Source organism: Lactuca saligna, chromosome 9 (genome assembly GCF_052625555.1).
Source record: "Lactuca saligna cultivar CGN05327 chromosome 9, ASM5262555v1, whole genome shotgun sequence".
Lineage (NCBI taxonomy): Eukaryota > Viridiplantae > Streptophyta > Magnoliopsida > Asterales > Asteraceae > Lactuca > Lactuca saligna.
Window position 1 is genome coordinate 68,081,874 of NC_136425.1, and position 24,366 is coordinate 68,106,239.

At 39.5% G+C, this 24,366-nt stretch overlaps 1 protein-coding gene across 1 annotated transcript; it reads left to right on the forward strand.

Moving 5' to 3' along the window:
- Window positions 1–10,659: 10,659 nt before the first annotated feature.
- On the forward strand, window positions 10,660–12,420 carry LOC145016431 (uncharacterized). The gene is made up of 4 exons (XM_078974749.1): window positions 10,660–10,974; window positions 11,053–11,522; window positions 11,593–11,968; window positions 12,058–12,420. The coding sequence occupies exons 1-4, from the start codon at window positions 10,660–10,662 to the stop codon at window positions 12,418–12,420; spliced, it is 1,524 nt and encodes a 507-aa protein (XP_078830875.1).
- Window positions 12,421–24,366: the final 11,946 nt, after the last annotated feature.

Sequence of the window (24,366 nt, forward strand, 5' to 3'; positions counted from 1 at the left end):
GGATTCGTGAGATCCTGCATGTCGAGGTTGCTGCTATGTTCCGAGCTGAGTTGCCGGAACTGTTTGGGTCGATCAACACCATCATGGTCGAGTATTTTGATGAGCGCTATGCAGCTCTTACAGAGATGGTTGCCGCCGCGGCTACAACGGTTGTAGCAGTGGCAGGGGGAGGAGCCGGTAGAGGTTTTCAGTATCAGGACTTCGATAATACGAAGCCCCCTACCTTAGATGGAGTTCAGGACCTGATTGTTGCTATGAGATGGTTGTCAGACGTGGAGGGATGTTTCTTCTAGGGGTGTGCGCGGTGCGGTTTGGTGCGGTTTCGAGTCAAAACCGCAAACCGCACCGCATATGCGGTTTGAATATTTTAGAAACCGCAAACCGCACCACAGATGTTCAAAACCGCATGATGCGGTTCGGTTTGATGCGGGCGGTTTATGCGGTTTAGTTGCGGTTTGTGCGGTTTGATGAGTTGTTTAACAGTAAATCTATCAAAAAATCAAAAACCTGACCGGGTTAAAAAAGAATGATTGCTTTCATTTTATAAAAACAAATACAATATTCGAGTTAAATAGTTTTTAATAAATTGTGACTCATGTTACTATAGTTTTGTAAGTATCATTGTTATTGCTTTATATTGCCGTTAAAATTGATATATTCTTGTAAACCATGAGATCTTGATCTAATGGTGATTTAATGTTACGTTATAGATATTTGGTTATTGTAAGAAATATATTTATATACATCATTTCTAAATCGTGATTTGAAGTTATAACAAAAAAAAGAAAAAAAAAGTATATATATATATATATATATATATATATATATATATATATATATATATATATATATATAAAACATGCGGTGCGGTGCGGTTTGAACCGCAGTTTTATAAATACAAACCGCAAACCACACCGCATAGTGCGGTTTGATTAAATGATGAACCGCAAACCACACCGCGAAATTCTAAACCGCATTATGCGGTGCGGTTTGGTGCGGTGCAGGCGGTTTGTGCGGTTTGTGCGGTTTTTTGCACAGCCCTAGTTTCTTCACGTGTTCATGCCCTGCTGATCAGAGGGTGAGGTGTGCTCTGAACCTTTTGAGGCTCGGGGCGAAGGATTGGTGGAGGTTGACCACGGGATCGTATTCTGATGTGTAGCGAGTTGCGGTTTCTTGGGATCAGTTTAGGGAGATGTTCAGTACTCGCTATGTTCCGCGAGTTGAGAGGGAGAGATTGGCTCAGGAGTTCCTGGAGCTGAAGCAGGATTCAGAGTCGGTGACGGAGATCACCAGGATGTTCACAGAGAGGGCGATGTTTTGCCAGGAGTTTGCTTCGGAGCAGGCTCAGATGTCCCGATATCTGAGTATGCTCAAGAGGGATATCAGACAGTTTGTGTCTACACAGAGGTGCGAGACCTTGCTGAAGTTGTAGGAGGCCGCTCGGCGGCGTGAGTTGGAGATTGAGTTACAGTTGAGAGAACAGAGGCAGGCCCCGGCACAGTCGCAGCCGGCGTCGAAACGGTCCAAGACCGTTGATTCAAGGTTGGGAGATCAGAGCAGCCGCACTTGTGAGAAGTGCGGGAAGGGTCACACTGGAGTTTGTAGGTCCGGTGGTGCATGCCGTAAGTGCGGAAAGGAGGGGCATTATGCGAGGGATTGTCGGCAGACAGCCTCGGTTCAGGATTTGAGGATTTGCTATCATTGCCATCAGGTTGGGCACTTGAGGGTCAACTATCCACAACTTGCTGCAGGACCGGTGCAGGCTCTAGCACCGGCCACTTTGAGGATTACGGGTGGAGGTCAAGGTGGAGCGGAGCCCCCGAGGGCTCAGGGTCGTGCTTTTCAGCTTACAGCAGAGGAGGTCAGGGCAGTGCTGGATGTAGTTGCAGGTATGTTTCCTTCTTGATATTTGGTTATCTTGTGATTATTATGGAGTATTGTATATCGGCTAGTCTCGTTGTGTGATTTGGGTATTGTATTCGTCTGTTCCATGAGGGTTATGGTTCGGTTAAGGGTTTTGGTATTGGGAGTTTCGTTGGTTATCATCCATGGGGATTATTATTGGGAAATCAGGCTTTTGGTCTCAATGTCGGGTAGCATCTGCAGTCTGAGGAGTGGTTAGCTGAAGGTCGGGCTTCTTTTGAGTCCGAGATGATCAGTGTTGATATGTGATTTGGTGAAGGTTGCGCGTTCTAGTGGGAATCAGTTCGTGTGTAAGGGAATTTTTTGTGAAGGGTTGTTAAGGAAGGTCGGTTATGGTGACCGGTGGTGGATAGTCAGTGCTCTAAATGGGGAGAATTGGAAATTTCTCAAGAGGATCGATAAGCATTAGAGTTTGGAACCCCTAGAGGGCTAGAACAGTATGTATGGGCGGAATTCCCAGGAGGAATAGTTCGGGATGATGCATGATAGTTTGAGCGGTCCGGGGAGACTGAAGGCCGGAAGGTGTACCAGTCAGGCCGAAGGCTCGGAGGACGGTCCAGACAGGCTGAAGGCCCTGTAGGGCGGTCCAGACATCTCGCAGCTCCGGAAGCCTATTGCCTCGCCTCGCCTCGCTTCGGAAGTTGTAGCCGGCTTTGCACCTCGGTCCGGACTGTTGGCTCGCACGCGACTTCGGATCCGATAAGGTCACTCCGGATCTCGCCTGTGGACTCCAGAATCAGGAGAAGAGCTTTGGAACTCACCCAGCAGCTTCGGAAATGGCCCAAATGACTCCGGAACCCTTCCTAACTATTTTGGACCCTCACATGGACCAACCGCCACTCCGGATTTTCATTGTTTTCGGACTTTTTCACCATTTTAAGGCATTTTGACGTCGGAAATTACACCAAACTTGTATTTTTCCTATCCTAAACCCCTTAGACACCTATTTTATGCTAAAATTAATTATTTTAAGCATATTCTTCATAAAAATAAATGTTTGAGATTTAGGAAAACCTTATCCTGAATCAAGAAAATGACAAAAGGATTGACTTTGTGATTTGATGAAATTCCTCATTTCCCATGCAAATCACAGTACTCCATGCCTTATCCATCAAATATCCATGCATGAACCACCAGATCCCCATGCATTAAAGATTCCTTTCCTTTTCTTATACTCCAAAGCAACGACAATGAAGGGGTTAGACTTCACATATTCTCTCACATTTCTCATTTCCTCTCAAAACTCATCTCCAAACAAAAACAAGAACTTGCTGAAAACAAAATTCTCAATTTCTCCCTGGAGTTGTAAGGTAAATTCCTTCACCCATCTGATATTTTATAATTTTTTCAAGATGAATCCATATTATTTTATTCATAATATGTGATGATCACCCTTAGGAAAGCATCCCTCCCAGGGAAGTTCCTCATCTCAGCAAGAGTTTAAGCTTGAGCTCTTCACTCCATAACTCCAAACAACTCCTCAACTAACTCAAGGTGAGCTTCATACCCCACCTTTTTCAATGTTTTAATGTTTTTTGGGGAGAGTACAAGTCAAATCTTGCCTAGATTCTTAAATGATTGCATATATACGTATGTTTGTATGTGTGTGTGAAATATTATTAGATTATTATTTAGTAATATACCCATGAACAAATGATTTCTAAATTACCAAAAGAACAGAGGATACTTTGTACAAAAGAGCCTCCCAACTATTGGGTGTGTCCAACTTAACCCCATTATATATGCTTTCATGTCTAAAGACAACTGTTATAAAAAGAGACCTTACTAAGTGGACACCATTTCTAGTGATTTTCGAAAATAGGAACTTTGTGACTATTTTGCAAACTATCAGGGAGTATTTTATAAATATTCAACATAAACGTTTGCGTCAAGAAAATATACAAGTAGCGCCTTTATGACAGATATATTTGCATGTCATAAGCTGCTGTCATAAAACCTCCGAGAACATAAGTAATGTTCTATATGTCATAAAACAGAAAATGCGTGTCATAACCAGCAGTTATAAATTTATATAAATTATAACTTGACACTTTTTCTCTTGACTAGAACGACTCATTTTTCAATAAACGAAAAGGAACGAACACGAGCACCCAGTTAACGAGCACAATCAATGATATGAAATGAGAACGATATTTCTATTCAATAAGTACGAGTTTCATTATTTATCTAACAAATAATGGATCTCTAACGATTGCTCAAAAGATTGTTAATATTCTAGTCAGACAAATCTCAACAGTACCTAAATATAAAAATATTAGTGTACGTCTAAGTTCTGTAAGGAGTTATAGCCAGAGTCTCCTGGAGGGAGAGCGGGAATTTGTGTATAGATCTATACGGGGTTGACACCCCGCACCTTCGTTGTTCGCTATAGCTAGACAGGCCAGTCTAGGGTGACAAATGTCTTTTCCAAACCGAGGGCGCTTGAGAAACTCCAAAACAGGCACTCCGTCATGATTAGTATGGTTATAACGACTCACTAGAATATGTTATATTAACTAGAAACTGATGTAAGGATAACCTCATAAATAAATTTTGGCACGTTGTGTTGACTATCCTACACGTTATAAGTGATGGTTCGCATTTGTTGTGTTGACTGTCCTTCCTCATCGTGTAGAATGTCCACAATAGCCATGTGGATTCTTTCTCCTAACAAGTATAGAGTCATAATACTGCTATTTTACAAATTAAAAAGTGTAGGACTCTATAGAAAACGATTTTCTACAATTTCGATCACGATAAACTAGAACTTACGAATATTTTATAGTAGAAAATATAGGATTTTCTGGAGAAAACGATTTTCTACGATTTCGATAACGATAAACCAGAACTTACGATTATTTTGTAACAGAAAATATAGGATTTTCTGGGGAAAACGATTCTTTTACAATTTCAATAACGATAAACTAGAACGCACACACTCAATTTTACTCGATAAGAGGAACATGATTTTCAACCATATTTCCTTTTTGAAAATAAGGGATTTTTCTTGGGACGATTGATTGTTACTATTCAAAAGAACTATTCTCGGACACAACTCGCTTTTACAAATCACACTACTTTTCAAAATCACTCCTTATAAGGATGAACAAAAGTAATGACATGCACACATATATCCATGATTTTCAAGGCAAGAAGTCAAACGATTTCATAGAAAATATCTGATTTTCTGAAAGTACAACGGGAACGATTCTAAACAAGTGTAAACAATTTTATACAAAAATGCTTATGAACTCACCAACTTTTTAGTTGACGCTTTTCAAAACGACTTGTATTCTCAGGTATCTAGTAAGCAGGTAACAAGGGACGCGGTTGCAAGACTATTTAGTTGTAGTTTGGAATTTCTACTTATGTCTCTTTTATGTAACTCGAAGAACAAATACAACATGTAAATAATGTCAGTTTGTTACCTCAATGTATGATGTTTGGATTGCTCTGTTTCATTTATATTCAATTGTTATGATACTGCACAATGAAGTCACCCACCTCCGGAAATTTCCGCCGTCTGGTCCGGGGGTGTGACAACAACCTCCGCTCTAAGCTAAGCTACTAATTTCCCCCAAGACATAGTCTCCAATCCCTTAGGTCGCACAATCAATCCTTGCTGCCGATACAAGAGATCTAAGGCGAACTCAAAACCCTAGCAGTCCTTCCACTAACTGGCTCACTACTGGAGTCGGGACCAACCCTAGTCCTTCCCCTTGCATGCTTATCCGTATTCGGCACAACAGTTATCCCCACGGTCCAATTATAACCAAAAAAAATCTCCTTCCTAGGCTTCTTAGATTCTCCAAGACTTTCCCCGATTCGAGTATGGATCCTGTGCTTTCAGTAATACGGGCCTAATACTACCTTCTACACTTGTCCATACTTTCCTCTGAAATCATCCCGAATCCTCTAAGTCACCTACTCCCATGATGTACTAAATGCCTGCTAAACAATAACACAATATCCACCGAAGCACCTCCTAGGCTCCCCTTAGGTTCCCAACCCACCCAGTCCTTAACTATTGAAAGATTCCCAGTAATTTCAACTACCTACCTCATGAATATAGCCCATGTAGCAGAGATCAGATAATCCTTCAAGTAAAAGACTCATCCCTAGAACAGTTGGACTCAAACAAGAGTTGCATAATAGGGCCAAATCCATCACTCTGATATTATTCGGCCTGTGCCACATGTGATTGAGCATATTCACTTAGTAGCTAGCTCACATTGCTAGAAGTCCCACAAAGCACGAAGCAAGCAACATTCGGACAATGGAAAATTAACCAACATATTCCAAACAAACAATTCTATATATACATATAATTCACAATTAGGTGATCCCTGTCACTACTCTCATCTAAGGCTTACCTTAGGGTAATCTCTGATCCATAAACTATCATGGGTCATTCGGCCCACATATCACAACTCATGTTGTCCACATCCATCCATCCTCACTGCCGGCTGCCTTATGCATGCAAATTGTACACAGAACAGAAAATGAGCCAAACCAGATTCTAAGGCGATAAGATCCTAACCTTATACAATTTTCAAAACATACACGTAGCAGCTATCAATATCCATAATCATTCTTATTCGAGCATGGCCAATCTATTGCTGACTACACATCACTAGCATGCAAGTCTACCAGCTCATACAACATATAGATGCATCTCCCTAGCCCTAACTAGCATGCAGTACTCAGATTCATAAATTAAATCATAATAGATAACATATGTGGGTATTCTGGGGATACTTACTTGAGCTCGGCCGATTGCATGCACCACACCCTTTCTTGTCTTAGAAAACTTTTTCCTTAAAAACATTTTTTTTCTTTTGAAAACTTTACAGATCCTCAATTTGAGTTCAAGTACACCCGAAAGTATGTCCGGATCCCTCAAACCAAGGCTCTGATACAAACTTGTAACGACCCAAAAATAAAAGGTAAAAATTTCATTTTTATTATAGCCAAAACATCAATACCATTTATTTCAAACATTCCAAAACATCGTTAATTAAAACAATTATTAGAGTTCATCCCAAAATCTTTTATTGTAGAAATCATAGGTGTATGCACTGCGATCAATCCGAGCCCTTCTTTTCCAAATCGGTGATTCCTAAAACAATAAACAAAATTGTATGTACGAAGCTTAGTAAGTTCCTTAGAGCATACCCCACACAATCCACATAATCACATATACCATATCAATTACATAAGCTATGCATACCAACATATAAGGAAGCCCTGGAAACCCTCCAGGGTCTTACTTCGGGTGCCATGGGAACCCCCGCATGGTCTTAGCCCAATGCCTCGCGAATCCACCGAGGTCTTGACCTAGGATGTCAGGGAAACCCTCCAAGGTCTTACACCTAAGTGCCTTGGGAACCCCCCAAGGTCTTTACCTAGGATGTCGTGGAAACCCTCCACGATCCTATACCTAAGTGCCTCGGGAACCCCCCGAGGTCTTCCATACAAGATTCATAGAAACAACTAGTACATTGCATATCACATAATCCAAATAGCATATACGTAACAATTAATGGGCCAGCCTTGGTGCCTTCGACCCATTGGTATGGTGAGGAGACTCACCTCGAATGCAGAAGCTTCCTGAAAGAAATCCTTAGCTGCTGCCCTGTCCACTTCCTGAGCTAACAATACCGATCAATATACCTAATTAGCAATTAGGTCCCATACCATAATCCTTTATCCATGCATGGGGGTAAAATTTCCATTCTACCCCTGGCCCGATATGATCCAAAAGTAAGGCCCAACCCAAAACGAAAGCCCAACATTATAATGTCCATAACCCTGCCCCCAATTGGCCCATGAAGGCCCATAGCAACCTAGTCCAAGAATTGAACCAAACCGAGGCCCACAAATGTGAAGTCCATTTCTATATTTGGCCATAAGGCCCAATAAGCCCAACTATTCCAATATTGGCCCAAAGATACATTCAGGCATAACAATTAGCAAATCAAGGCCCAAAACAATTAGGGCCCAAAGGTCCGAAGTCCACTAAGGCCTAGGTCCTCTTGAGAGCGTACACCCAACATACCTCTTCTATACGCTTAGCGTACTGGGAAAATAGACTGTACGCGCAACGTACTACATCGTACGCCCGGTGTACAAACAGCTCATGCACGAATTGATTAAGTGCTTTATACTTGATCCAACAAGTCCAAATCACAGGTCTGAGCAATACTTAACATCTGAACCCATAAATTCATTGACTTGCTGACTCTGTATGCCCCAAACAAACCCAAACTCCAAAAATGGCATTCTACTTCCATAAAAGTGACCCTAACTCATGAATGAACTCATTATGACCTTCAAGATGGCAACTTTCTGTCTTAGGGACTCAAATAACACCAAGGGTGGCAACCCCAAGTCTAAGAATCGAATTTGAACCATAAAGCTTCATCTTTTGGACCAAAAAGGAACCAAACCCCAAAAATGGTAGATCTAAGAGATGAATGATCAAGTTCAAAGCTTTATACCTTCATCAAGCTGAGAATGAGTCCTAAAAGCCAGATCCATAAGATCCTCCTTGATTCCCATTTTTGCATCAAACTCCATCTTCTTGAAAATGGATTAAACACCCCAAAAATGGACTCCATAAGCTCCAAAATGCCACCATGGATGATATATGACAATTTCTAGGGTTTAGAGGGGGGAGGCTGAAGATATGAGGGTTAGGTTATGAGATAAGGAGCGTAAATAGGGTCCAAGACCCTAAAATAGGGTTTTGATATGACTGGAGTACGCCCATCGTACATATGGTACGCCCAGCGTACTCTGGGGAACATCCACGACCATCCTGGTCAGTACGCCCAGCGTAGTACCTTCTTCACTAGTATGCCCCACGTACTCTTTGTGTACACCTCGTGTACTCGACTAAGCCTGAAAAACCACGAAACTTCCGAAGGCCATAACTTCTTCATTATAAGCCCGATTCCGAAGATCCTTATATCCATGGAAAGGTGACGAGAAGACGTATACTTCTAACAACTCAAACCTTTCTTAAGACCTTCCAAATAAAAATCCATTTTCCACAAAAGCCCAAACTGCCACTTTACCAAAATACCCTAGGCTCCAAAACACGAACCGAACACCCGGATCACTTATAATACATCAACCACACCCAAATGGGCCTATATCTTACCTTCCCAAAAGCCATAATCCTTATAATGACTGACCTTCGAGCCGCAACCTCATAGTAGGAGTCACTTCAAAACAGAGCGTTACAGAAAATGTCACTGTAGCCCCCACGAACTTACACATTTTGGTTTAATAGGTCCCTGATGTTATTTTTTGGCTTTATAATGGCATAAATTAACATTTAACCGGCTAATAAGGTCATTTTCTAAAAAGTGAAGGGGTCACCCGGTGACCCCATCCCAATCAGTAGCTTATCTTTGACATGTCATTAAAAAAAACCGCTCATATGTCCAAATCATATGCCATGTAATGTATTTATAAATGAGACCAACCATTCCTCTGCAAGAAATAATGTTCTTTACTTGGTTTCATCTACCCTTGTCTTCTCTTTCTTTTATTGTTCATAAAAAAAAGTATCTTAGATTATTGGTATGGTCGTCTACATGAAGATCGATCTTTATTTTATTGGTTTGCTTACGAGGTATCCAGTGATCAGTTACTCAGATGGAGTGGAGCAAAGGTTTGAGGATGTGGATTTTGATGGAATGGATAAAAATGAATTTATGTTGTTCATGCAAAGATTCTCAAATGAGACATGCATTGATGTGTACTTTTGCATGCCCGATATTGAGTTCCATCAAGGATTGAGGATAATAGCAACTGAGAAAGACTACCAGGAGTTGATCGAAGTAGGGTATGATTCTAGTTGTGTAATTTCTGTGTACATGGATCATGTTGGTGTTAATTTTCACCAATGGATTGTTGATGAGATGGTTGAAGTATGCACCCCCGAGGACAAGTATTATGGTGTAAGTGAAGTAATAGAAGAGTTGCATGCTGAGAAAGAAGGAGGCATTGACATGGATGACGTGCAAGTGAAAGGTAATTTGGACGATAACATTGAAGATGGTGATTGCATTCCAATGAACAAGACCTTGAATGATGTGTTTTTGAACAAGCTCTGTCCCAAGGAGCAGCCAGCTCCAGACAGTCCACCTCATGAGGATCCATATCATCAGATGGATGAAAATGAGCAAATTCATGAGGATATAACAACTTTTAATGAAAATGTTAATTGGAAAAAGCAAAAACCTGTGTTAGGAATGAGATTTGAAAGTCCTAAATAGTTAAAACATATGTTGTGTAATTATGCTGTTGCTAAAGGGTATCAATTGTGCTACAAAATGATAGTATGAGGCTTTTAGTTACATGTTGTTCAGGACAATGCAGGTTTAGATTGTGGGCTTCATGGATGAGTGAAGAAAAATCTTTCCAGATTAATTCTCTTATAGATGAGCATAATTGTGCAAGAAATTTTAAAATGGGGTCAACTATAAACTATGCATGGATTGGTAGCCATTTCACAACACAATTCTTACAAAAACAAAAAATGAGTGTTAGGCTACTCAAGGAAGAACTAAAAAAAATTTTGGAATTAATGTGAGTATAGGATAGTGTAGAAGAGCAAAGAAATATTCAATTGAACTAATTGAAGGCACACTAGTTGAGCATTATGCCAAAATTTGGTCATATGGTGAAGAGATAAGAAGATCCAATCCAGGATCAACTATCAAAATGGATGTCAACAGTATGTCTGATGGGAAGACATATTTTAGTAAGTTTTCTATATGTTTTGAGGGGCTGAAACAAGGATGGAAAGGCAGTTATAGAAGAGTAATAAACATGGATGGTTGTTTCTTAAAGGGATTATGTAGTGGAGAGTTGATATGTACCGTAGGAAGAGATGCTAACAATCATATTTTCCCAATAGCATGGGCAGTTGCTTGTGTGGAAAACAAAGAAAATTGGAAATGGTTTTTGGAGAATCTTAAAGATGATCTAGAAATGGAAAATGGTTTTGGTATTACCCTGATGTCAGATCAACATAAGGTATATCACTTACTATACAACTTAATGTTTTTCTTAATGAATTTATATTTTCTTAACGGATGAATTTAAATTGTGTAGGGGTTATTAGAGGCTGTGAAGGAAGTATTGCCTACTGCTGAACACAGACAGTGTGCAAGGCATATTGTTGCCAACTTTAGGAAAAGATTTTGTGGTGTGCATTATGAGAGGATGTTTTGGAAAGCATGCAAGGCATCAACTGAGCCTTTATTCAACGCAACCATGAAGGAAATACAACTACTTAATCCTACAACATTTGATTACCTTATGGAAAAGAACCCAAAATCATGGTGTAGAGCTTTCTTTCAAGAGAGGAGGATGTGTGATGCAGTTGAAAATGGATTATCTGAAAGCTTTAACAATGTCATTAGAGATGCAAGAAAAAAACCAATAATCACAATGTTAAAAGAAATTAGGTTGTATGTTATGGAAAGGCAATTCAATCTGACCATCAAAGGTTGTTCATGGCCTGGTTATAAACCATGCCCAGCTATTACAATCCTACTGAATCAGTTGAAAAGAGCACAAAGGTATTACCTTTATGGTTGAATTTTAATTGATTAATTATAGTATATACTAACTTGTATATAATTGAAACAGGTATTGGCAGGTTTTACCAACTGGTTTAAACCAATTTGAAACAAGAAATTTGGCAGAGTCTTATGTTGTGGATATAGATAAGAAGACTTGTTCATGTAGAGTGTGGCAACTAAATGGGTATGGATGTGTGCATTTAGTTGCAACAATCTCATACCTTAACAATGATGTTGGTAATTATGTGGATCCAATGTACTATGGAGCAATTTATAAGAACACCTACAAGTATCCATTGTGTGGGATGAATGGTAGAAACATGTGGCCACCTACTGAATTCATTGCACCTTTGCCGCCATTGAAGAGAAAAATGCCAGGTAGACCAAAAGTTAATAGAAGAAAGGATGCAAGTGAAAGGGGTGCAAGACATATTGTGTCAAAGGTTGGGGAAAAATTATGTGTAGTGTATGCAAGCAAGTAGGACATAACAAGGTTATATGTTCTTAAGCTGAAAAACTAACAAAACTCAAGGTAAAGAAAAGGAAGAGAGCAGATGGTAATGTTGGAAGCAGTGGTAAGAAGGTAAAGGATGTTACAGATGAACAAGGAAGTAAGGGTAATAAGGGCAGTAATGGTAATGTTGGGGAAGGAAGCGGTGGTACGAAGGCAATGGATGTAACAGATGAGCAAGGAACTAGGGTTAATAAGGGCAGTAATGGTAAGGTTGGGGAAGGAAGCAGTGGTAAGAAGGTAATGGATGGTAAAGATGAGAAAGGAGGTAGGGGTAAGAAGGTAATTATCAAGAAAGGAAAAAAGTATGAAAGAATAATCAAGAAAAAACTTGCTACACGGGTTAAGGGTAAAAATGAGGAAGGCAATACTGTAACACCCTGATTCTCAGGTATTGATTTATGTAAGAAATTTATTGACTTTAAGGTCTACTCGATGAGTTGGCTGCCCTACTCGTCGAGTAGCAGCGGATTGGTCCACGTATTTTAGTAACCTACTCGCCGAGTCGAAGAAGGCACTCGACGAGTAGGAGCTGGCAGATGAAACCCTAAGTTTCGGGGTTTTGCATCCTATTTAAGGGATCAATGGCCTCCCCCATCCTCCCCTTTACAGCTCCTTGTCACTCTTAAACCCTAAATCGTGTGTGTGTGTGTTTCTTTGGTGTGTTAAAGCTTGGAAGAGGGATTTTGGTGAGGTAACACTTGGGGAAACAAGTAAGTGGAAGCAAGAACTCATGGGAATCAAAGATCCTCTTCAGTTGACACTCTCTTGAAGATATTAGGTTGTTTTTGTGGCTCATTTCATCTTTAATCTCTTTTGGGTGGGTTTTAGAAAAAGCTTCTTGCGTTTGAGCGAAGATCTGAAGTTGTAACTTCAGATCTGGACTTCCTTTGGTCTCTAGATCCATAAAGTTACCGGCTTTGTCTAGTATGAGCCTTCCCTCAAGTGTTAGACTTCATTTCAAGCTTAGTTTTGCCATTTTAGGGCTCTAAAGCTTTGCATGCACGTAAAGTTTGCAACTTTACGTGATAAGCATACCTAGGGAGGTTGGATCTGTAATATGGAGCCTTTGCATGGCTTAAAAAGCATCTATATGGATAAAGGACTGAAGGGACTCGACGAGTGGCATAGTCAACTCGGCGAGTCCGATGAAGATGGTTGTGGGCTCGACGAGTCGGATGAGTGACTCGGCGAGCCAGATGAAGATTGCCTTGGACTCGGTGAGCCAATTGAATGACTCGGTGAGTTGGCAAGTTAAGCAGGAACTCGACGAGTAGTTGAGAGTACTCGACGAGTTCAGGTCAAGACCAAGGGTTGACTAGTTGACTTATGGGGCACTTTGGAAAATTAGGAATTTACGAGTATGGTTCTATTGTGATGAGAGGAGGTGGAGTTTGTGGCAATGATCTGAGAGTTGGAGCTTATCTTCCGAGCCGACATTTGCGAGGTGAGTTATCCTCACTATATCATCAAGGTCTAAGGCACCAAGGTCGGCCCTTTATGGATTGTATCCGGGTTATTGTATGATATGCTTATTGATTTACATCATGGGAGTTAGGATGGTGATATGTTTATGCTTAGTGACCTCGTTAGGTCGGTATCCTGGTATATAGGATGATGCTATGTCAGTGACTTGGTTAGGTCGGTATCCTGATATTTAAGGTGATGCTATGTTAGTGACCTGGTTAGGTCGGTATCATGATATTTAGGGTGATGCTATGTTAGTGACCTGTTAGGTCGGTATCCTGGTTATAGGATTGTTGCTATGCTTTGTGATCTGTTAGATCGGTTTGACTGTTATATATGTTAGCGTATGATATTTATGTACACATGGTTGTTTGGGTTTAGGTGTTGGGTTGAGGCGGTCCTGCTTTGTGTTGTAGCCCAACATACCCAGTGAGCGGTCCAGATAGGCTGTAAGCCCTGCGAGGCAGTCCAGTCATGCCGAAGGCTTAGGAGCGGTCCAGATAGACTATAGGCCATGCGAGGCGGTCCAGTCAGGCTGAAGGCTCATTATGCATGCTACTCTACAATTGTTGATATGATGTGAATATGGTTATATAAGGTTGGTATTTTAAGGGGGAATCACTAAGCTTTCGGGCTTACAGTTTCAGTTTAATGTTTCAGGTACATCGGAGGATCACGGCAAGGCGAAGGCATGATCGTACAGCTCTTCATGTTTTGTTTATGTTTCTGGGAAAAACTATGATATAGACTATTTTGAAAACAAGTTGTAATGAATGTTGGTTTTAAATGTTTTTGAAAAGTTTTAAATTAGCTTGAAATTTTTGGGTATTAGAAATACTATTGACAAGCCAATGGAACTTGAGTAGGTATTAAATTTCAATGCCAATATCGGATTAAGTGTGGATGTTTAGTGTTATGTACTTCTTAAGTGTGAATGTTTGTTGTTATGTATTTGTGATGTTGCGAAACAAGTTTGGATGTTTGGTGTTATCTATTGAATGTTGTTATGTATTGAATGTGGTTATGATTGGTGTTATGTTTGTATGATTGGTGTTATGTTTGCAAAATAATGTTAATGGTTTCAATGTATTTATGATTGTGTGTTTTAGTTATGGACGTGTATGGTATTGGGGTCCATTATTGACATTAGTTTAAGACAATATGCATATGGTCCCATTTATTCTAGTTGAAGATGGTCCCATTTATTATAGTTGAAGCTATATCCAATGTCACTATCAACAAATACACTACAAATCTAACTTGGGATCCCATATGACTTACCCATTGTTTTATGATTAAATTAAAATAAAGGTACATGGATAATAGAGTACTTTCCATTAAAAGGAAATAAACAACGGCTAACTATTACAACTTGTAAACAATTATGCCAAAGAAAACAATCCAACTAACAATTAAACACATCTTCAGCTTCCAAATCTTTGATTCAAGCTTCTTTTTTGACCTAGCCAAACCTGCAATCATAACTGCTTCAACACTCATATTCTTAGTGTCTTCTTCTTCTACCCAACAAATAAAACCATTACGAGGTCCCTAACAAAATCAATTTTCGAGTGAGAATATGAGAATGGAACAAACTAATAAATTAGGGCTACATGCGCCTAATAAACAAACTAACACACACCTTAGTGGGGCAAGCACAAAAGGGTCTTCCAGGGCTGGAGGGAGTGGAAGACATTCTTATTATGGCGACACATTCACACGAGCATTTCACCATTACCGCTTCGTTAATCTGAGAACTCTTTACTTCAAAATGCAAACAATCACAGGCAAAAAGAAAGCTACTACCGAGTAAGGAAGTAAAGTACTTATAAAGAGGAAATGATGAAAATACCCCTTGACGAAAATGCCCCTTTCATTGACCTCATGCACATCTGTCATAGTTGGTGCACCAAACACAATTAATTATCATTAACTAAGGCAACCAAATCGTTAATCAACAACAATGAACGCAACAAATTATAACCCATTCAATCCCTCTACATTTCATCAAGATCATACCAAAACGCTTGTTACAGGTAAGAGGACTTCAAAATACATCCATAGATTACCATTACAACCACCACTGGAGTACCACCACCTACAAAAACTGGATTACCACTAACACAAACGAACACACGTAATCCTAATAACATATATGACAAGAAAAACCATTAAACCTAACAGTAGATTACGGGCACTAGATTATCATACCACTACAAACCACTTCCATGAGATTCACTTGATAATTATCAAGTGAATGATGAAAATCATTAGCAGGAGCATCACGACGACAACACCCACAACCAACAGTGCAATCGCTTTAATCTGCTTCTCAACATTTTCGAACCTTTGTTGCATGTTGAGGACATCCACCCTGGAATGAAGGTAATCGCGACCCATCTCCTCCTTCATACGCTCCACCTGACCTTTTTGCTCTGCTATCTTTTCACCACAGTCACAGAATATCGTTTGCAAATCATTCAAATTACGCCCGTCTGTTGAGCTTATTGAGTTAATGGAGTTTATAGTATTTGGTGATGGTGGTGGGGTAGGATCCATGGAAGACAATGAATGGGAACAACGAGTATTGTATTATCGGTTGTCGGGTAGTGTTTGGCTGGAAGTGGTAACAAAAGTTTAGGGTTTTGTCTGGCAGACCCTTCAATTATATAGTAGGGGACCACTGAACCCTTAGGGCCCAAGCAAGCCAACGCGGTCGGGAGTCGTTGACTTGTAATCCGAGTCGGGTGAGTTGACTCGCTAACTTAGTTGGATGATGACTAGGCAAGGAAACTGGTTGAATTGGGTAAAAATCTCAAATTAGCTGGTTAAATGTTAATTCATGCCCTTATAAAACCAAAAAATAACATAAGGGACCTTTGAAACCAAAATGTGTAAGTTCATGGGGGCTACAGTGATATTTTCCCTTTATAAAATTACAAGATGGGAAATATGTGGTATGCATGCAAGTGTTAAGTGATATGATTAGTTTTATGGACATTACTAGGCGTATTCCAGCACGTTGTGCAGGAATGCAATTATGCAGTCGAAATGGTCATTAGTAAAGGTTTAAATCAACAACGAAGCCATGAATTTGGATATTGAGAATACAAATATAGTCGATATCTTAAACAACTATTTGCACAATGTTATTTAATTTATAATTTTTACCTTCCTAAAGTATAATATAAACAAAAATTACAATTGAATCCGACAAGTTTCATTTGTGTCAAAAGGATTCATTATATGGTTATAAAAATTCTATAGAAACATATTTTTCAATGCGACTGGCAAAAACTTAGTTTAATTTGTTTTTAAACCGATGATATCTTATATAATAAATCTAATCTTATTTGAAGAACGATGTGTTTTATTTATGTTATAGTAAAAATAATAACATCACTTTATTTTAGAGTGGAGATGTATAGAAATTATTATTTTCAAATGCATCCTATGTTTATCCTATGTTTATGTGAGATTGTGATAAAAACTCAGAATATAGATAAAAATTATACGGTCTCTACGATATATTTAGATTTGTATTCATCTTTATGTATTGAAAGCTATTAAAGAAAAATGTATTAAATTGTTCACACCATAGCCGTTCAAAAAAAAAAAAAAAAAAAAATTGCTCATATCATAACAATATAGTAATACAAGTTAAATAAAAAAAACACAGCAAAACATGCAATGATTTTGTTGCCTTCTTGTTGAGTTTGTTTATACTTCCTTCGATAAGAATAAGATATGAATCTGAAATAATACATTTATATTTTTATTTTTTAAGATCCGATAAGCTTTTTAAAAAAATAAAAAAATAAAAAAATAAAGGGTATTTAGATTCTAGGATTGTTTTTGATGGATTAGTTGCATTGTGTCAATATATTTGCATCTGAAAAAATTTATAACTAATATTTCTCTTATAAATATATAAAAATCATAAAAGATGAATAAACAACAATAATCATAAAAAATGAAAAAATTTAGAACTAATATTTCTCTTATATAGATTATAATCATAAAACATGAATAAATAGTAATAAAAGTATTAATTTATATTTTTATTAAATAATTAGCTACAACAACATTTTTTTAAATAAAAATTGAACTAAATTTTTATCAAGATAATTTATACATGCACTTTACAAAGTTACGAAATAAAAATACCGTAAAAACTTAACAATCATCTTAAAAAAAATATTACATGATACAAACTAAAAAAATAAATAAACTGATATATATATATATATATATATATATATATATATATATATATATATATATATATATATATATATATATATATATATATATATATATATATATATATATATATGGAAAAATTCAATAGAGAACCATAATTATTAGATCTTCAAGGAACCACATCTTTTTTTAAATTTCTAGAGCTTATTCTTTATCGAAAAAAATATATCTAAATTCATATATTAACATTGTGAATGTGAAAAAATATTTTTCGGATTCACAGTGTGAATCCAGATTCACGTTGTGAATTTTCAAAGATTCACATGGAATTTGACGTAAAAAAAATCGAATTTTATATTATTGGAAAAATGATAAAAAGTTAAAAATTTATGTATTTTTAGTTTTTTTTATACAAAATAAGTTCTAAAAGTTAAAAAAAAAAAAAAAAAAAAAAAAGATTGATTCATTGGTTAATTATGGTTCTCTATTGAATATATATATATATATATATATATATATATATATATATATATATATATATATATATATATATATATATATATAGAAAGAGAGAAAGAGAGAGAGAAAGAGAGAGAGTAAAAAAAATATAAAATTAACTCATAGTTTTGATAATTAGTTTTCAAGAAATATTAGGGTTCTAGAGATCAAAGAACTACAACCTTGTTCTTCTCTTTCAAACATTTTATATATAAAAAGAAGAAGAAATAAAAATATGAATAATCAAGAATGCATGATAATGTTCTTATATAAATAAAATATTACAATTAATCATTCAATTAAGGAATAAGTTCAAGAGTTTTGAAGTTGCTAAAGAATATGGTTAAGTACAATTATGTATAGGAGGTTTCCAATCACTATGGTTAAATATAGAATACATACTTGAACTTTTTTGATTTGAATGACTTTTTATAAGAATTACTAGGTGAATCCACGTGCATTATACGAGAATACAATTATATAATTAAAATAATGACTTTTACCAAATCATTATTTAATATTTCTACCTTGAAACTCAATGTTATATGTAAATCTTACATATAGTTAACCTATTAGTCATTGTGACGTAGAACATTAATTGATAATTAAGAAAACTGTAACGCCCACGTTTTCTCGCTAGACATTAATAAAATAATATAATTGTAATGTTCAATAAACTTAACATTTATATGAAGAAAATAAGAGAATTATCAAGTATTATGTGTTCTATGTGTAGTTGTATGTAGCATACGGCTTAAAACGATATAATAATAACAAATAAAGTACGCGTCATAAATAGAATAACAATTAGGCCGAATATCCTTGATGAAAGAGGAAGTAGTCGTGTTGAGGATTCCGGAGATATAAGGAACGCTCCAACCCAACGTATATCGAAGAAGTTACAATTCGTTGAAGTTATACATTCAACCCGATACAACATCGAGTGTCGTAAATAATGAATCGGAGATATATCTGTTATAAGCCTAATGTGACATCCCCAATGTAACATCCAAAAAATTATGACCAAAAATTTCATTTTTAAATTACTACTAATAAAACCATTTATCTGAAAACATAATAGTGTCAAACCATATCCAAAACCAATGTACCAATAATAAAACATGTCATGATAAAATAACATCAGAGTACGAAATCCCAAGAACATAAGTGCAGAAATCCTGGTGTGATGTGTTGCAGTCAAGCCGACTCCTTTCTCTTCAAAGAGGAAGTACCTGAAACCAAAACTGAAAACCTTAAGCACGAAGCTTAGTGAGTTCCCCCATCATACCACATACCATACAATAACATAATGCTAAGCATATACGGGTACTAGCTTACCCCTTCGGTCTCTTTCAACCGGTAACCATCGAGCATATATGGGTGCTGGTCTACCCCTTCGGTATCTTTCAACCGGTAACTGCCTATCGTACCTGGGTATTGTCCTACCCCTTCGGTCTCTTTCAACCGGTAACCACCGAGCATATCTGGGTGTCGGTCTAACCCTTCCGTATCTTTCAACCGGTAACTGCCTATCGTACCTGGGTATTGTCCTACCCCTTCGGTCTCTTTCAACCGGTAACTGCCTAGCATATATGGGTGTTGGCTTACCCCTTCGGTCCTTTCGACCGAATCCGGGGACTATTTCACCCCCTTAAACTACAATATAAGTACTAGCATATAAACATAAACATATACTGCCTAGCATATCTGGGTGCTGGCCTACCCCTTCGGTCCAATCGACCGGATATAGGACTATTCCCTACTATCACTATCACATAATATCATACCATGCTAGCACATAAAACATAACAGATAGTGGCATACCATACAATTATCACATAGACAATCATCTAACAAACAACTCCTACTACAGGGTCAGCATTGTGGCCTTAGACCTACTTCTACTGGAAGGTAACTCACCTCAATGTTGTGTAGTAGCTGAACTTCCATCGGTGCTGGGATGCACTCCTCTCAAACTCCTACACATAACAAATTATTTCAACTACCATTCCATACTCATAAACCTTTCAAGGGCCAACTCAGGTCAAAGTCAACATCCGGGTCAAAGTCAACATTCTGGTTGACTCAACTTGCCGAGTTGGTCCATCAACTCGTCGAGTTCCATATATCAGAAACCTCTAAAATCGTGATCCAAATCGACAAGTTCTTCCACAACTCGTCGAGTTCCTCCTATCAACAGTACCAGGACTTTTCCATTCAGCTTGTCGAGTCCTTCCTTGGACTCGTCGAGTTATTTCTTATAGAATTGGGACATTTGTTCACAACTTGTCAAGTTCCTCATTGGACCCGTCGAGTTCTTCGATCTTCATGTCCAAGAACTATGCCAACTCGCCGAGCCATCTCCTAGACTCAACGAGTTCGCTCAGAACCATAAAATGTTGGGGGACCATGACCCGACTCGTTGAGTTGTATGAACAACTCATTGAGTCCCCCATATCCTAAATCCATACAGTCGATTTTTGTCAGGCTTAATGCATCCAAAACATAGATGTGGTCTTCTAGGGTCGATATAACACGTAAAGTTACAAACATTACGTTCATGCATGGGATATATAGCTTACAAAGCCCTAAAAGGTGGTCTACAAGATGCATGAGACTCCCATGGCCATAAAGTTGGCACCTTTATGCCATGGAGTCTCTCAAAGGCTCAAGATCTGAAGTTATAACTTCATGATACACTCAAATCTCGAAGATGGCTTCAGTATGGGCTAAAAAAAAGATGACCCTAAATGAATATCTAAGCAACGGAAGGTCAATGTATAAGCTTTATACCTCAAATGAGCTGGAAATACAACACAAGCTCTGGATTTACGTGCCTCCTCTTGAATCCCAAGTCTTCCCTTCCTTCTTCAAGCTTCAAATCACCAAAAACACACCACAATGGCTCAAGAACACTCAAAATGGGTTAGGGTTTCGTAAATAAGGCTTGGAGGTGATGGAGGCTGGAGTTGAGGCCAGTTAAGGTGTTTAAATAGGGTGCAAAGCTTGAAAATTAGGGTTTTACTTTGGCAGCCCTACTCGTCGAGTCGAGGCTCTCGACTCGTTGAGTATGTGATTTAAATCCCGAGTCCAAAACCATTCCTACTTGACGAGTTTGGGGCCTCCAACTCGTCGAGTCCTTTGACAAAAATGAATAAATTTTATTTAAAATGCATACCAGGAACTGGGCTTTACAAATCTACCCCACTTATTTAGTTATTTTAGACTTTGTCCTCGAAGTCTGTTGTGCCTGAAAATAGCTCATGGTAGTGCTCCCTCATCTCATCCTCTGACTCCCTTGTCCACTCTGAGCCCTTGCGGTGCTGCTATTGCACCTTTACCAACTCAACCCTCTTATTCCTCAGATCCTTCGTCTTCCTGTCAAGAATAGCTACCGGTCTCTTGATGTAGTTCAGACTGTCATCTACCTGAATATCCTCTAAGGGAACCACTGCGGAGTCATCTACCAAACACTTCCGCAACTGAGTGATGTGAAAGGTGTTATGGATATGACTAAGCTCGGCTGGCAGATCCAGCCGATACACAACCTTGCCCACCATGGCTACAACCCTGAAAGCTCCGATGTATCTGGGGCCCAACTTGCCCCGCTTCTTGAACCGGATGACACCTTTCCAAGGTGACACCTTCAGGAGGATCATATCTGGTACTTGAAACTCTAGGTCCGAACGGCGCTTATCAGCAGAACTTTTCTGCCGACTTTAAGCAGTCTGAAGCCTGCTCCGAACCCGTTGGATCCTCTCCGTCATCTTGAGTACCACTTCGGTACTCCCTATGACCCTCTGTCCAACCTCACCCCAACATATTTGGGTTTTGCACTTCCTTATGTATAACATCTCAAAGGGAGGACGGTCAATACTCGTGTGGTAGCTATTATTGTAGGAAAACTTTGCCAAAGGAAGGTAGGTATCCCAGCTACCATCAACGTCTAGAACGCACGCCCGCAGCATGTCCTCCAGGGTCTGGATGGTCCGCTCGCTCTAACCATCAGTTTGTGGGTGAAAAGCCATGCTAAAGTTCAGATGAGTCCCCAACTCGTCATGAAATATCTTATAGAATCTGGAAGTGAACCGCACATCTCGGTCCAAAATCACTAAAACCGGCACCCCGTGTCGAGCTGCTGCCTCCCTGATGTAAATGTTGGCCAGCTTCTCGGCCGAAATAGTCTCCTGGATCGGAATGAAATAGGCACTCTTGGTCAACCGATCCATGATGACCCAAATCGAATCCACTCCCCGTGTGGTCCTGGGAAGCTTTGTGATGAAATCCATAGTAATATCCTTCCACTTCCACATAGGGATGTCCAATGGTTGTGTCTTTCCAAGAGGCCTTTGGTGCTCTGCCTTGACCTTCCTGCAAGTCAGGCATCTCTCGACATACCAGGCTACATCCCGCTTCAAGTAGGCCACCAGTAATCAGGGCGAAGATCTCTATACATCTTCGTTGCTGCGGGATGGATGGAAAATATGGATTTGTACGCCTCCTCCATCAGAACCTAGCACACGCCGCCCGCGTATGGAACCCACACCCTGCGATGGAGTGTCAACAGCCCGCAACTATCATAGTCGAAGGAGGAAATTTGACCCTCGATAGGCTCACTCTTATGGTGTTCCTCCTTCATAGCCTCCTGCTAGGCCTCTCGGATCCGCTCCAGAAGTGGAGTCGCTACTGTCAACCTCAAACAAATGTCTCTGATCGGGGCTGCGAAAGCCTTGCGGCTAAGTGCATTGACCACAATGTTGGCCTTCCCCAGTGGTAGAGGATCTCATAGTCATAATCATTCACCACGTCCAACCATCGCCGCTATCTCATGTTTAGATTTGGCTAATCTATAAGATACCTCAGGCTCTTGTGGTCCGTGTAAATGGTACAACGGACCCCATAGAGGTAATGTAGCTAAATCTTGAAGGCCAAAACAACCGCCCCCAACTCCAGGTCAGGCGTCGGGTAATTCTCCTCGTGAGGCTTCAGCTGCCTCGAGGCGTAAGTGATGATGTGCCCTCTCTGCATCAACACTGCGCCCAAACCCGAAATGGATGCATCACAGTATACTACGAAATCCTCAATGCCCTTTGCCAGGGGCAAGATCGGCACCTCGCACAACCTCTGTCTCAATGTCTCGAATGCTGCCTGCTGCTCAAGCCCCCAGCGGAAAGTCACCGACTTCTTGGTCAGTCGGGTCAATGGGACATCTATCTTGGAGAAATCCTAGATGAATCTCCGATAGTATCCCTCTAAACCTAAGAAACTCCAAATCTCAGATGGAGACTTCGGAACTTCCCATCTCATCATGGCCTCCACCTTGGCCGGGTCAACCAAAATATCATTTTGGTTGACAAGGTTCCCCAGAAACTGCACCTCGCGCAACTAGAACTCGCACTTGGAGAACTTGGTGTACAAGCTCTCCTTCTGCAGTATATCCAACACCTCTTGCAAGTGCTCCTCGTGCTGCTCCTACGTCTTGGAGTAAACCAAGATGTCATCGATGAAGACTATTACAGACCTATCCAACATCGGTCTTCTTACGCGGTTCATGAGATCCATGAACACGGCAGGAGCATTGGTGAGCCCAAACGTCATCACCACGAACTCATAATGACTATACCGAGTCCAGAAAGCAGTCTTCTGTACATCATCCTATCTGACCCTCATCTGATGGTATCATGAACGCAAGTCAATCTTGGAAAACCAAGATGCTCCCTGAAGTTGGTCGAATAGATCATCAATCCTTTGGAGTGAGTAATGGTTCTTCACCGTTACCTTGTTCAGTTCCCGGTAATCTATACACATCTGATGCGACTCGTCATTCTTTTTAACAAACAGAATCGGGGCTCCCCAGGGTGAGCTACTCGGTCTAAAAAACCCCTTGTCTAACAGCTCCAGTAACTGTGTAGACAAATCCTGCATCTCGGGAGGATCCAACCGATACGGTGCCTTGGCTATCAAAGCCGCACCCAGGACCAGGTCAATTTGGAACTCCACCTGTCCCTCTGGAGGTATCCCAGGAAACTCCTCTAGAAATACATCCAGGTACTCCCGTACAACTGGAACATCACTCACTGTCGTCTTACCCGCCTCCCGGGCATCCATGACGTAGGCGACATAACCTACGCAACCCTCCTGAAGATAGTGCCTAGCCCTCGC

Bases quoted from the DNA above. Each gene is read 5' to 3' on its own strand.
- LOC145016431 (XM_078974749.1), top strand. From the start codon at position 10,660: ATGGATGTCAACAGTATGTCTGATGGGAAGACATATTTTAGTAAGTTT. The intron at 11,523-11,592 runs GTATTACCTTTA...TAATTGAAACAG, and splicing joins CAGTTGAAAAGAGCACAAAG to GTATTGGCAGGTTTTACCAA. The intron at 11,969-12,057 runs GTTGGGGAAAAA...ACAAAACTCAAG, and splicing joins CAAGACATATTGTGTCAAAG to GTAAAGAAAAGGAAGAGAGC.